The sequence below is a fragment of the Myxocyprinus asiaticus genome, chromosome 23 (assembly GCF_019703515.2).
Source record: "Myxocyprinus asiaticus isolate MX2 ecotype Aquarium Trade chromosome 23, UBuf_Myxa_2, whole genome shotgun sequence".
Classification (NCBI taxonomy): domain Eukaryota; kingdom Metazoa; phylum Chordata; class Actinopteri; order Cypriniformes; family Catostomidae; genus Myxocyprinus; species Myxocyprinus asiaticus.
This window is the reverse complement of record NC_059366.1, coordinates 23,690,112-23,706,264: the sequence shown is the minus strand read 5'-3', so window position 1 is coordinate 23,706,264 and position 16,153 is coordinate 23,690,112. Positions and strand designations below refer to the sequence as shown.

Here is a 16,153-nt window from a genome sequence, read left to right as displayed (position 1 = left end):
CGAACTGCCAGACACATCATCGGAGGTGTGCTTCCCTCCCTCCAGAACATATATACCAGGCAGTGTGTGAAAAAAGCTCGGAGGATCACCAGAGACTCCAGCCACCCGAGCCATGGGCTGTTCTCACCACTACCATCACTACCAGTATCGCAGCATCAGGACCCGCACCAGCCGACTTCATGACAGCTTCTTCCCCCAAGCAATCAGACTTTTGAACTCTTGATCTCCCACGATCAAAATACATCAGCACTGCACTTTATTACTCTTACTCTTATATCTCACACCAGACTGTCATAAATTATATTATTATTATATTATATTCTCTCTTAACAACACAATGGCAACTTACTATCAACCGACAGCCTGAATGTCAATACAGTACAATACAACCTACTGTACATTTTATATATACTATATATACTTTTTTATTGTATAATGTGTATTCTATATTGTGTGTATTGTATACTGTACATTGTATGTTATTATTTGTATATTGTGTTATGTGTAATTATGTGTATATTAGATTTTAAATTGTGTTGTAAATCTGATGTTTATTGTAAATTTGTATATGTCTCATCACTGTCACTACTACTATGTTGCTCGGAACTGCACCCAAGAATTTCACACACTATTGCACTTGTGTATATGGTTGTGTGACTATAAAAGTGATTTGATTTGATTTGATTTGATATAACTTCTGAAGATATGGATTTAACTACTGGAGTCGTATGGATTACTTTTATGGTGCCTGCATTTGCTTTTTGGGGCATCAAAATGTTGGCACCCATTCATTTGCATTGTATGGACCTATAGAGCTGAAATATTCTTCTAAAAATCATAATTTGTGTTCTGCAGAAGAAAGGAAGTCATACATATCTGGGATGGCATGAGGGTGAGTAAATGATGAGAGAATTTTCATTTTGGGGTGAACTACCCCTTTAAAGTGATAGCCCAGCCATAATTTAATATTCCATCATCATTTCCCTACCCTCATGTTGTTCCAAACCCATGTGACCCTTTGTATTCTGTGGAACACAAAATATGTTAGACAGAATGTTGGGGACTAAAAGTCTCGGTCACCATTCACTTTCAAAATTAAGAGAAAAAAAACAAAACACATTCACTGAAAGTAAATGGTGACCAAGGCTAACATTCTGTCTAAAATCTCCTTATTGTGTTGCATGGAAGAAAGAAAGTCATATGGGTTTGGAACAACATGATGGTGAATGATGATAAAATTTCCAATAATAATGTAATACATGTTAAATGTGTATTATGTAATGGAATGTAGGGAGTTAAATTCCATTATATCATTTGTGAAAGTAAAAAGTTACTCACTACTTGAGTACTCTTTTAATTGGATACTTTCTTACTCAAGTAATTATTTATGTTAGCACTTTAACTTCTACTTGAGAATTAATTTTTTTTAAGTAATTGTACTTTTACTTAAGTATAGTTTTTGGCTACTCTACCCACCTCTGCCCATGGAGATGGTGAGTTAAACTGAAGTGCAATGTATGTCACAGAGGATAATGTTTCAAAGCCTTACATTATTTTAAATGCTATCCAAATATAGCATTTATCATTAAAGTTATCATTAGTTTTGCAGTTGCGCACAGAAATTACACACTTTACCTTTAAAATAAGCATAATTTGTTCCAACAGTGTGTATAGATACAATTATCAATGAAATATTAACAGTGTTGATGCCTGATGGGGTTTATATCCCTCATAGATCTAGATGCACTCCCAAAATAGAGCCTAATGAACTTCAAGATGTTTACCACAGTATTTCCTAGGACATAAATCCCTTTCCCCTGATTGTTAAGACTAGTCAGTGGAACAGTGCATTAACATTGTTTGCTCATTTTCATGTGCTTGTTTCCTAACAGGTGCAGGAGATGACTCAAGGAAATTTACAACTTTTCTGGTATAGAAATAGCATACAATGTGAGTGAGGGGGCTATGCAACTTAACCACATGGACAAATGGGGCCTATGACTCATTTTAAATAACTTAAATAAGCACCATGTTTCTTTAATTCTGATATTAACTGCTATAATCAAAGTGATGTTCCTACACCATATTAACAAAGAATGTTGCCATGAACTCTACCAGATACTACCGTGCAAGTTAATATGAACTCTACCGGACACATAACGGAAATGGGAAGTATGCACCAGAGGTGGCATTATATATGATGGTAAACACAGGGCACATCATTTAGGCCACTGGTTGACTGTTTGTCACTGTCATAGGGTCTGGTGTGTCAATCACTGAGGAGGCCAAGTCACATTCTTTCTCAAATAATCTTCGACCCAGTTAGACATACACACAACTTCACACTTAAAGAGTCAGAGCTTTGGAAGTCTCTTTCTTGTGAACTTTGAGATTTATTTAAACAAGCATAGTATATATGATTTACACTTCTGGTATAATTTGTGATACTCTGACATAGTGATTGACCAATATCGGTCTGGCCAATATATCAGGTCGAGATCTCAGCCGAATAATTGGCTGATGTTAGGTTATATTAAGATTATTGCATTGTCTAACAACATGGCCATTTGGCTAATTAAGTGGTAGAAGTGGTACCTCCCATTTGCGTCAGTTCCATAATCTACCGACCTTGTAATTGGATAATGCACATCTTCTGTTTTCAAATATTATTAAATAAATATTATGTAAAAGAAATGTTAAGCAAATTAACACGTCTTATTTGCTCTGTTTAAACACAAGAATGCATCAAAATCTTGTGCTATCGCTAGTGTTTGTCAAGCAAGCATGAGTGTGGCATATATTACCTACACACCTGGAGTTTCGCTTACTGCCCCCTGCTGAAAACAGGTAGTACTTCAAGCTTGAATTGCACTGATGATAGGAATATTCCTTATTATGGTCCAAAGACATTGTTAATTATGTTTATTTTTGTGTAGTTTTTATATAATTAATCGCACTAAATTAATGCGTTAAATCAACAGCCCTATTATATGTATTATCTGTATTATATATACAGACTCGGAGACACCCACTCTCAAGGGAGGTTTTGCTTTCTTCAAGGAGAGATGGGGAGAGATGGGGGAAACTTCAGTAAACTTAAATCATGACACTGATGGTGAAATTTATAAGTCTCCCTATCTGGAATGCAGCCTGTGACTTAAGGGTTTGGTTTCACAGACAGAAGAGTACTGAGGACTTCACGTACACTCACTAGAGGCAGACTCCAGTTCTATCAGTAGCCTCTTAAAAGTTTATTTATTCTACAATCCAATTTCAAAAAGGTTTGGTCAGTATGGAAAATGCTAATAAAAACAAAAAGGAGTGATTTGTAAATTCTATTCACCCTGTGCCACATTGAAAGCACTACAACAACACATTATTTGATGTTTTACCTTGTGAATTTAATTGTTGTTGTTGTTGTTTTTATGGACAGTCATTTTACATCAGATTATTGCAACACGCTCCAAAATTTGGGGCAGTCTAGCGTTTACCACTGTGAAACTATGCAAATATAGCACAGGGTGAGTAGAATTTACAAATCACTCTTTTTATTTTTATTAGCATTTTCCATACTGTCCTAACTTTTTCGTAATTTGAGTTGCTCATGGATTGATTCGCCCCACAGGGGCCAACATTATGAGATAACATGTCCAGCCAAATTCTGTCAAATTATCGGACGCTTGCGGTTGCAAAATAAATAATCATGGCTGATTGCTAATAGTGCATTTCCACAATGGCATAGCTAACCAAAAACTTTTGCTTTTGCATGATGCAGAAACCTGCCATGTCAGCCAGAACAACATAAACCAATAATTACTGAGAGCACCTTTAATACCTAATTAATACAAGATTAGTGAGACATGTGTATGGAATTCAAAGAGCCAAGCGTTAGCACATCAGGTTACTAAGTGGCATCCATAGTGCGCTCCTAAAAAAAAAAAGTGCAACAACCCAATCACCTTGGGCTGTATCACGGTACATGTCTCTAAGCAAGTAAGTGTGAACAAATGTGCCATTTACTCACAGGTGTTGAGTTGATGACAACTTTGAGCAGGCTTTGTGCCACTGATAACACAGCAACAGCCAACAGTACTTTACAGTCCTTTACTTACACACAACTGGTGTCAAGGTCAGAAAAAAAGTTTACCCAGCAAAAGTGTAATCACCATGACTGAATGCTGGCAGGATGCTATGTGCTTTTGCATGAGTTTAGGTGGATGGAGAAAATCTGACAACCAAAAAGCTGATGATGCAGAGGCCAACTTTTCAGACAATGTTGCCAGGCAACAGGGTTAAAAGGATATTTCAGCAGAAAATGAAAATGTTGACGTCATGTCCTCACCCTCATGTTGATCCAAACCTATGTGACTTTCTTGCCTCTGCAGAACACAAAATGTTAGGCAGAATGTTTGCCTCAGTTACCATTCTCTTTTTATTGTATGAAAAAAAAAGCAATGAATGTGAATGGTGACTGAGTCTAACATTATGCATAACATCTCCTTTTGTGTTCCACATTAGAAAGAATGTAATGCGAGTTTGGAATAATATGAGGGTAAGTAAATGACTTTTCACTTTTGGGTGAACTATCCTGGGAATCATTGGTATGTAGAATGTGCACTCAGTAATTTGTTGTTTACATTTCACTGGCTTTTACAGGTTCCAGTGGTCTTATACTTTATACAGGTGCGGATGCTAGACATTTTTTGTTTATAAGACACTGCTGCATCCAAAATATGTCCCCTCTCTTCGTTAATATTTTTTATTTATTTCCTATATAAAATCATGTTCCATGTATAATAAATGCTAGGCTAATGATATGGAGTCTTCATCTGATCAGTGTATAATCTTAAACATATTTGTTTGGGTGATATTCATTTTTAGGAAAAAATACTTATCAGTCTGTTATCTTTACAAAACTAGTTGCATCGCAACTTGCTATCCATTTCAGTCTGAATGCTCAGTAAAACCTACACAACGTCCTCTGTGTCATCAACTAGAATGACTAACAATAAGAAAAAATGCATAAAAAACATAAGAACTCAAAACAGAGGCCAAAATTGCAATCTCAAGAGTAGTTTTAATTTAGATTTAGACACCTGTTTAATATTCAATCACTGTGCCAAAGCTAACAGATTGAGATACAAAATTATTTGTAGTCAGAAAAGGCAAATATGAGACGGAAATGATGGGTAAAAAATAAAGGGTCACACTTTATATTAGGTGGCCTTAACTACTATATACTAATATTAAATACATACAAGACTATGTATTTACTGTGTAACTACATGTTGTTCTGCAAAATGTCCATATTTGCTGCTACTGATGTTGAGGTATGGGTAGGTTTAGGAGTAAGGTTAGGATTAGGGTTAGGATTAGGGGTTAGAGTTAGGTTTTGGGGTAAAGGTTGGGTTAGGGTTAGGGGTTAGGTTAACACAGAAACTACAAATGTAATTAAATGCAAGTACTTTAAATGTAATTGTAATGCAACAACATGTCTGTACATAATAAGTACGTTGTATCAAATGGTTAAGTACATAGATGTTAAGGCCACCTAATATAAAGTGGGTCCAAATAAAGTTCAGGCAGATCAAGACATTAGAAGATGATAAAAAAGCATACTGGGAAATCAAGAGGTGGTCTAGTGGTCCAAGGCATAGGATTTAAAATTTATAAAGCCTTTATTAAGTCATGGCTATTGGATTAAAATACCACAAACCAGGGGCGGACTGGCCATAGGGAGAACCGGGACGTTTCCTGGTGGGCCGGTCGCAAAAAGGGGCCGAACGGGCCGCGATAAGCCCCGCTCAACAACATTTGGGCCAGTTTCTATGTAAAATCCAGGGCCAGTTTCTCTTCCCAGTCCGCCCCTGCCACAAACCGACGCGTTGCAGCTTACAAAGTCTTCATCAGGGGATAACGTGCTCTCAGATGTGGTTTTCCAGCATTAAGAGGTGGTGCTTGTCATGTTTAACAGCTACATTTATCTTTTCTCTGATTATTATCTTTTCTCTTTCACTTATCTCTTATTAGAATTCCAAAGCACATAGACAGGTTTTCTACACACTGCAATGTATTTTACAAATTTTTGAATTTATACAAGTTTTATTCATATTAAAACTGAACCTCTTCAATACAATGTGCTGTTGTGCAAAGAATTTCTGGTTTTGAGAAAAATGGGCTAGAAGAGGTACATAAAAATTATGGGGACTTCTTTCAGACAAGAAGTGACTTATGGATGGTTCTAACAGACAGACATAAAAATATTGAGGGTAATGAACAAAAAAGGGATGACATGCAGTATTTTTAATTGGGTCGCTTTAATACCGCCAACTTACCGCTTTGCCAAACTCCATCTCTGAAAAGAACCTATACCAAGGCTCATTCTCTAAATCTACATCTTCTGGACTTAAGTCCTGAGTCTACAGAAATATGGCAACAAAGAAAGGAGGACAAAGAGAGAGAAAGAGAAAGAGGAGGGTTCAGAATACAAAGACAATGAGACTGAATGATGATGTTATATGAACTGTCCCATAATGATCTCGTAATCTCAGACAGCGAGAAAGGACCCAGGCTGAGACAGCAGAAGAAACAAACGTAAACTGGATTTGTTTCCCTCTGGATGACTTATTGTAAGTCTAGTCTGGTTCATCTCAGTAGTCAAAAGGAACAGGAAACAGGAAGAACTCACAGAAGCAAAGTGGAAACCGGATCCATTTCATCTAGGCTGAAATCTTTACCATAAAATATTTTATATATTCAAATATTCATTAATAATACAAATGTTTTGCATTGTTGTTTGTTTGTTAAATATTATATCAAATAATATTTATAACATAATTAAGCAATTTCATATAAGCAAGAGTACAGTTGTAATGAATATCAGCACGGCTGAGATATTTTAGACAATATGGTCAGTTATTTTGTCTATTTTTGCTCCACTAATGAAAATAGTTCTAAATGAAGTCAAAGCAACTTTTTCATGTCGCTGAACAACACACAGACTGACAGCCTGTCTAGAACATTACGAAAACAAACAAAAAACTAAGTGATACAAACAGTGAAGCTACTCAGTGCTGTTATACTATAATATCAGTATTCTTGGAAAGCAGTTTTTTTAGACTAGAGGACCAAAACTATCTGCTGCATGATAAATAATATCCAAAATATAATACAGTATATAGTATATATTCTATAACATTACATAGTGTTTATAGTATAATACTTAATATTATATATAATATTATTATGATTAAAATATACTGACAAATTGAATTTTTAAAACAATGGATTGACTGTTCTGCAGAGCTAATAATATGAAGAGGCACAAGCAGCATATTATCTTCTGCCCTATATATGGGTCCTGACCTAGAGCCATATTAATTACTTTCCCTAACTATTTTTAAAAAAAGAACTTATAAAAATTGTTCTGTTTCAAAATCTCTGTTTCAGTTTTTTCATTGACAAGGGTAAAAAATGCTTTCTTTGTCCTTCACAACAAACCTTTTACAGCTGTATGTCATCAGAAAGACATTATGTAATAACTAAGCTCCCAGAATGAGTCATGCTTCCAAGATTTGAATCATAATATCAAAGCCTCCATGAAAAAGAGCAGTCTACAGACACACACATGGGTGTAGATTTGGCTTGAACATTGGGGGGTTGCAGCGTGAAGCATTTCCATATTTCCATATTTCCATCATGGTATAAATAATGGGGTTAATGTACTTGCTTGTTTTGATTATTGAGGGGGTTACCTCTCCCACATCCCCACTGGAATCTACGCCCCTGCAGGAGTTTCTATTCTCAGCTGAGTGTGGTTACTACAAGTGTGTAGAGGTTACGCTAGTAACCTAGACGTTCCCTGTCTGTCACTCACTCGACGTTGTGTCGATGTAGTGACACTAGGCGTTCCTATAGGAAACGCTGCAGGCGATGAACAGTATCACGATGTATGGAACAGTGGACACGGGCAAGCTGCTGCATGCCTCACAGCGAGCGCTCGACCACGTCGTGACCTTCCAGTGAGTTTAGGTAAGGTGTCTCCCTAGTCCCGTTAAGGGGGGAGGAGGCACTTACCCAAGGAGGCTACAGGTGCTGGCCTTTCTTGATATTTGCTGTTAAGCAATTTCCTGCCGAGCACCTTCTGGAATAACGCTGGGAAGTGAGGAGTCCTCCTCCTTTCTGTATTTTTGTACTTAAAGGGATAGTTCACCCAAAAATTTTACTGTACTCACCCTCATGTTGTTTCAAACCCATATGACTTTCTGTCTTCATTCAAATACAAAAAGAGATGTTAGGCAGAATGCAAGCCTCAGTCACCATTCAATTTAATTGCCTTTTTTATACACTGAAAGTGAATGGTAGCTAACATCTCCTATATGTTCCACAGAAGATTGGAACAACATGAGAGTGAGTAAATGATGACAGACTTCTAATTTTTTGTGAACTATCCCTTACTATACTATACTATAATGATATGTGTGCACTGTATTCATCAACATAGTGTATGAAATTACAACATGTATGCTTTGTATGTGTTGCACTAGTTCCGACAAGGTCATGTGTAAGGCTAATAAGATTACCAAGAGACGCAGCTGTGTGTGCTGTCCTTGTAAGTGAAACAGGCAGTAACCAGCGTTTGCAGCGTCACAAAGCATGCACAGATCTCCACCACCATCAAAAGCACTTGGACAACATGAATATAAAGAGCATCATACCAGTTTCTCCAGCCTCAGCACAGAAGACTTTCCTGGCTCGTATTCAAATATGCTCCTGGGCTCGGCGCGGTACTTCCTGGTGTCTACTTTCTTGTCAGGGGGCTCCCATTCATTCCTGCAAGGATGCATGTAGGGAGAGATGGAGAGATACAGCAAGGGAGGTGGAGAGTCACCATGGCAACCAACAAGGGCAGGTTTTGACTGAGCATTCCTGTATATGCAGCATATGTTTTCAAAGCACAGGATTAACTCAAATCATCTAAATGACAATGATGAATTTGAGGAAAATACTGCAGGGTTTACCCACAAGCAACTACAACCCCCCCAACATACAGTGGTGCAATTATACAGTACAGTGTGGAATTATAACAATGTTTATTGTGTACATTGTAATAATAATAAGAATAATAAGAATAAGAATAATAATAATTTGGTAATTCATTAAAATGTTTACATTTAACAAATCTACAAAAATACTTAGTAACGAAACTAGGTAAAGTGAAAATTAGTTATTGAAATAAAAAGGTATCTATCATGAAAACAGCCAGGTCTCAAAGCCAGCACACACTAATGGCAGTATGACAAATTACAAAATATAGTGTTCATATATTGAGGTCCGGTGAAGAAATATTCTCATCTCTATTATGGGCAACACAAGCATGGTGTAAGAATTCACACTCTAATGTGAAAATCAGTCACTAAATGTCTCCAGTGCTAAAATCTCCTTCATAAATCATCATATTTGTTTAACTCACCTTTGGGGTTTTAGGGAAGATGTGCGTGTTGGCACAGGCAGCTGTCCTCTTGAGCTCCCCATGTCTACTGCACTCTTTGAACGAGGAACAGTCCGCACTTTTCAATAAATGCAAATAACAGACACTCATGCATGGTGAACTGAAACAGAGCTTTCTTCTATATAAGAATGCATTGTGTACTATGCATTATACTTCTCTCACAGTACAAATCACAAACACTTACCATCTTTAGCAGCATATGATGGACTGTCATCTGAATGAGAAAAGACGAGACTTGTTAGGTGCAAAGCCAATAATTAATAACAATGAGTGATTACAGCACCACAGAAAACCAAGAGCTGATTTTTTTATTTTTTTATTTTGTGAAAATTTCATATGGGTGGTTTACATGAAAAACTTTTGGGAAGTACTCCATCTAAAGCTAATTTATACAGCACTTTGTTAAATATTTATAATGATTATGCATGCAGTTTTTATACACTCATATTAATTGAGAGACTACTTTGTTTTAATATTTGTACTTAAAATCATTTAAAAACTTAAAAGTAAAAAATCTGAAATTGTGACTACTTGCATGACCTAAGACATACACTTTCCCTTACATATTGATTTAAATCTTAATGTTGATTTAAAAACAGTTAATAAAAAGACAACTACCCATTTACAAAATGAAAAGGGGCCAAAATATTTCATGTACCAAATACATATTTTAATGTAGCTTGTAACATGTTTTCTTATTGTGGTGCAATACTCAGTAGAGACTCAGTATAGACTGTGCGCTAATGCAGCTTCTCTGAGGGGTATTCCAAACATCTAATATATAGTAAGTGAAAATGACAGGGATGACTGTGCAATATATAGAAGTCATTATCAGCTAATTAGCAGCACCAGGACTAGGCCACATTACGCCTTCTGTCTAATCCAACCAGTAGATGGCACTAACATCACAGCAATGTATTTTTCTGATGCTGGAATATTCTATTCAGCTGTCACAGTATAATGTGTGGATCATGCACAGTTCCAAACACAACTAACTTCATATATTGTTCAGATCACTCATTACTAAAGATAGATAGATAGATTTCTTATATATTTACAAGATATATACAACTGAGGTGTGAGATTAGGCAATTAATACATTTATAGGTGATTTTTTTTTTTTTTTTTCTTTTTTTTTACCACAATCAACATAATGCAGGCATTTCAACGAAGTAGTGTGGAACACATCAATACAAGCTGAAAATAATTTTTCAGACCAGTCCATCACATTGCTAACTTTATATCCTTTACACACCCAATGGAATCACAAAACCCATTAGGTGTGTTGTGGCTGCTTTAATAATTTAGCAGAATGGCTCTCTAAAAGCAGACCCATCAAAAACATCACAGAGGCATAAAAGCTTTTAAAATGGATGTAATCAATCTATAAGTTTTAAGTATAAGGTGGTGTGGTCTTCTTCAAAATAACCCTATTACCACATCTCACCTTGAGTGCTACGATGCCTCTGTAGAACACTCAGTTTGTTGACACTGCGTTCACATAAATCAAAATCTAATGAACAATGGAATTCGTGACAGAATGGAAACAGTGTACTTATATTCTTAAAATGTTAGTAGTATTGCAGAGAGAACTAAGCATGGCCAATCTGGCATTATTTCTTATTCTTATCATTTTTACTTTTCTTATTGATTAAAAAGAACTGTGAGACTTTTAAAAGAATTTGGAGACTTTCAGAAACTGAGTTCATTCATAGTGTTGGTCAGTAACAAGTGATCTTTGATCTTTGTTTCAGTAGATTACGCAAGTGTTCCGGTGTTCATTTATTTAGCATTAAGTTGGTTGTTGGGTGTACACCTATTAATACTCTATTAGTACATTACTTTTGTTTAACATATCAAGTAATAACAAATCAGCCTCTTAAAAACTTCTGTAAATACATAGTGGGGTCCAAAACACTACTAGTGAAAATATTTATATTTTCATTTTTATTTTATTTTTTATTTTCTTGCTCAATATATTATGAACAAAACACTAAGTGAAAATGTGAATTAAACTGTTATTGGATTTGACAAATATTAGGAGCAAAGAGCATTCCAAAAAGCATTTTGTGTGCTTTTCTGTAAGCAAGGAAACCTGACCTTTTGTACAAATGTTAACATGGTCAATGCCATATAAACAATATGTACAGGTATAATGATAAGTACTGTACAAATAAAATTGACTTGACTTGAATGTTTGTCCACATTTGATAAGTCACCAATAGTGCTGAATCTTAAACATTATTTATTCATTTTACATAAAAATAATGATAAATGAACAATGGTTTACTTGAAAAAAAAAAAAAAAAAAAAATCCTGTATTTAAAATGTGGTCTCAGACTTTGGACACCACTGTACACAATGTCTTTTACTAAATGTTCTCTCACTGACAGTTATCATCAGACGTGGCAGGGAGGCATTTTCTTAAAGGTGTCATGACATGAGGAATCAAATTTTCCTTGATATTTTAACATATAAAAGGTCATTGTACTATAAAAACATACTGTAAGTTTCAGAACTCAAAACTTACTGCAAAATGAGCATTAGTTGAAACCTGCTTTTTGAAGCTGTTGTAATTTGTTGAAGCTGCCAACATGACTCATTCTCTACTTCCTTTACATTGTGATGTCACATTGTGATAGATATTCACATCTGACCGCCTCCAAAACAACAACACATCAGTGCCTACTTTACCTTCCGTAGCCCCGCCCAGTAGTGGTGAGCAGTGATATGGTAAGGAGAGAGCAGGTCAGTCAAGAGCAGAGAGCCAATCATAACAGTGGGTGTTTACTGTCAAGTCTTAAAGGAAAGGCTGCACCAAAACCGACCATTTCTGACAGAGGGTCAGAATGAGGGTGGAAAACAACTAAGTTACTAGTGTAACCTCTGTTCCCTGATGAAGGGAACTAGACGTTGTGTCGATCTAGTGACACTAGGGGTTCAATCTTGAGAGCCCCAATCACATTTGCTTAAAATAGAAAAGGCCAATGAGAATTGGCGAGTGGAATTTGCATGCCACTCTCCACCCAGGACATACGGGTATAAAAGAAGATGGCCTGCACCACTCATTCAGATTTATGCTGAGGAGCCGACAGAGAGTCCCGGCCATGTCAGCGGCTGGTTCAGCACCGCAGCAGGAGGGACACAACGTCTCATTCCCTCCATCAGGGAACAGAGGTTACGCTAGTAACCTAGACGTTCCCTGTCTGTCACTCACTCGACGTTGTGTCGATGTAGTGACACTAGGCGTTCCTATAGGAAACGCTGCAGGTGATGAACAGTATCACGATGTATGGAACAGTGGACACGGGCAAGCTGCTGCATGCCTCACAGCGAGCGCTCGACCACGTCGTGACCTTCCAGTGAGTTTAGGTAAGGTGTCTCCCTAGTCCCGTTAAGGGGGGAGGAGGCACTTACCCAAGGAGGCTACAGGTGCTGGCCTTTCTTGATATTTGCTGTTAAGCAATTTCCTGCCGAGCACCTTCTGGAATAATGCTGGGAAGTGCTCTTCCCTCTCCAGGAGGGAGGGCACTACGGAGACCACATCCTACCGGAGGGAGGTTAACATGTGGAGAATACCTCACATGGACTTACCAACGGGGAAGTTCACATATGGAATGATCCCACCGGGAGGACCCTATCTACGGAGAGGGTACATAGCAACAGTGTCTGAAGCAGAGCAAGGCTCTGATGAGGGGAAACACGGAGTTCACCAGAGGGGAAACCGAACAGTGGAAACGCATCACACTGGATTACCCAGAGGGGAATCACCACATATGGAGCACTGAGCCTGAGTACACGGGCTCACCTGAAAAGGGGCATACCACGAGTACTGGGCCTGGTGGCATCACTCCTCCGCCGAGTTCGTCACTGAACAGTGCTTAAGACTTAAAGAGGCATCCAGGGTTCACCAGTTACGGGGAACTGTTGTGGACAAAATAGCATACATTATCACCTTGAAAAAGGGGAAAGGCGTAATGCAAGCGGTACACCCAACCGGCTGCCCGGCCTACCTGCTGTTACCCCGTGACACTCAGGATGAAACCGCGCAAAGGTATTGGGTGTAGCCCAACCCACAGCTCTGCATATGTCTGCTAAAGAGGTCCCCCTTGCCAGTGCCCAGGAGGACGCAACATCTCTAGTGGAGTGCGCCCAGACTCCCAAGGGGCACTGCAGGTCTTGTTACTGGTAAGCCAAGGAAATGGCATCCACAATCCAATGGGCCAACCTCTGTTTGGAGACAGCTTTCCTCTTCTGCTGCCCTCCAAAACAGACAAAATGCTGCTCCAAGCGTCTGAAGCTCTGCATGCGGTCCAGATAGATGCGCAGGGCACGAACTGGATATAGCAATGACAAGGCCGGGTCTTCCTCCTCTGAAGGCAGCGCTTGCAGGTTCACCACCTGGTCCCAAAAGGGAGTGGTGGGAACTTTGGGCACGTAACAGGGCCGGGGTCTCAAGATCGCATGAGAGTGAGCCAGCCTGAACTGGTTCGCGGCAAGGCAGAGCAAGCGCCCCACCGAAAAGACAACTCAAGGGGGACGTAATGCTCCGCAAGCCCGCAATGGTGGCCAGTGGCTGGGACAGGCAAGCGGTCCCAGAGACCAGCATACTTACCTGTTCGCCGGTTGTCTCTTGACAGAGAACAAGGGCACGCGAGGTACTGGCATCCGACTGGTTGACCGGAAAGACTTCCAGCGCATGGGCATCACGAGCGCGCTGACCCAGCGAATGAGGAAACTGCTCTTTCATTGGCCATGTGGGTGCCGAGGCCCAGAGGGCACCCGGAGATTTCATACTCACCACACGCTGGCCCATTGGCGATGGTGGGGCTGGCAAGTTCACCTGGGCCAGACCGGTCAGAGTCAGTCGCCTCATCCCTGGGACAGGGCCATGACAGGGCTGCCTCGAAGCCCATCCGGGGTTCTTGGGGGCCGGCTGATGGTCAGATGGAGCGGCCTTTCTGCAGGAGGATCTTCTTCTCATAGACTGGCGTACAGGAGGACGGCCCTGGTGAGAAGCAGACGGGGTGCAGGACTTCGGAGGCCTGAAGGCGGCCGAGTCATGCCGCGGCAAGATGTGTTTGATCACCTCCATCTGCTTCCTCACCGTCGAGAACTGATGGGCGAAGTCCTCGACAGTGTCGTCAAAAAGCCCCCCTTGGGAAATGGGCGCATCGAGAAAGTGAACCTTCTCGGTGTCACTCATCTCCACAAGGTTAAGCCACAGGTGCCGCTCTTGGACCACCAGAGTGGACATTGTCCGTCCCAGGGCACGCACCGTGACCTTCGTCGCCCGTAGGGCGAGGTCAGTCGTGGTATGCAGTTCCCGCAAGAGCCCTGGGTCGGTTCTACCCTCATGCAGATCTTTCAGCGCCTTGGCCTGGTGGACCTGCAGGATGGTCATGGCATGCAGGGCGGAAGCGGCCTGACCAGCGGCCTTGTAAGCCTTCGTCATCAAAGAGGAAGAGAACTTACAGGCCTTGGAAGGGAGCCTTGGTCGGTCCCTCCAGGTGGCTGCGCCCTGAGGGCATAAATGCACCGCTACGGCACGCTCTACCTGGGGAAGCTCGAAGTATCCCTTAACCGCTCCACCGTCGAGGGTAGTTAGGATGGACGAACCCGCAAAGCGTGTACGAGCAGAAAAATGTGCATTCCATGACTTCGTTAGCTCCTTGTGCACTTCCAGGAAGAAAGGCACCGGGGCAGGGTGCGGCCATGAGTCCCAGAAACCAATCATCCAGCTGCGAACACTCAGGGCAAGGTGGAGGGTTCCACTTTAGCCCGATGTTCGCAGCTGCTCGGGCAAGCACAGCTGCTATCTCAGCATCCGACCGTGAGTGGGAGCTCAGAAGATTCATCCGCTTCTGACAGCAGAAGCCCACCCTCCGATGCTGCAACCGATAACTCATCTTTGTTGTGAGCCGCAAACGAGTCATTAAATCCGCCCTGAGGCGGACCGCTTGCATCGCTAGACAGCTCTTCCGGGGAGAACGATTGCCTACGGTGCTCACTGACCCAGCCGTCTGAGCTTCAGCGCAGGACGGACCGGGTTGGGAAGCAGCCGTTGGTGGCTCCTCGCTTCACGAAGAAGGAAATGAGCCACGACCGCAACGTTCTTATGGGAATGTTCTCGCAATGAGAACATAAACCCTCCACGAAAGCTGCCTCGGCGTGCTGGCGCCCCAAGCACTCGAGACAGATTTCATGGCTATCCAGAGGGGAGAGATGACGGCCACATCCAGTAGCACAAAGGCGAAAGGCCATCTTTAAAAAGACGACGATCATTTGTGCGAGCTCTTTCAGTAGAAAATATACTCTTTAGAATATACTCTTTTAGCACCTGTAGACTCGGCCGCCGAAGCACCCAGGGGAAACACAACACTCGACCATGCGAGGGTGACCACTGATATGCACAATACATCCGAAGAAAAAATGAATGAGTGATTCATGCCATCTCCTTTTATACCCGTATGTCCGGGGTGGAGAGTGGCATGCAAATTCCACTTGTCAATTCTTATTAGCCTTTTCTATTTGAAGCAAAGGTGTTTGGGGCTCTCAAGATCGAACCCCTAGTGTCACTACATCGACACAACGTCAAGTGAGTGACAGACAGGGAATGTAAATTTCTTACAAATATAAGAC

General features: G+C 40.4%; 1 protein-coding gene across 4 annotated transcripts in view; it reads right to left on the bottom strand.

The window, feature by feature from the left end:
• Positions 1-16,153, bottom strand: part of LOC127414054 (sorbin and SH3 domain-containing protein 1-like) — a 70,120-nt gene that overhangs the window by 24,917 nt on the left and 29,050 nt on the right. For all 4 annotated transcript variants that reach the window (XM_051651746.1, XM_051651744.1, XM_051651743.1 and 1 more), the window contains exons 10-13: positions 9,696-9,725; positions 9,473-9,569; positions 8,718-8,832; positions 6,336-6,419 (exon numbers count right to left, since the gene is read on the bottom strand). In XM_051651746.1, the coding sequence (XP_051507706.1) occupies positions 6,336-6,419; positions 8,718-8,832; positions 9,473-9,569; positions 9,696-9,725 (326 nt within the window). The remainder of the gene's footprint in view (positions 1-6,335; positions 6,420-8,717; positions 8,833-9,472; positions 9,570-9,695; positions 9,726-16,153) is intronic.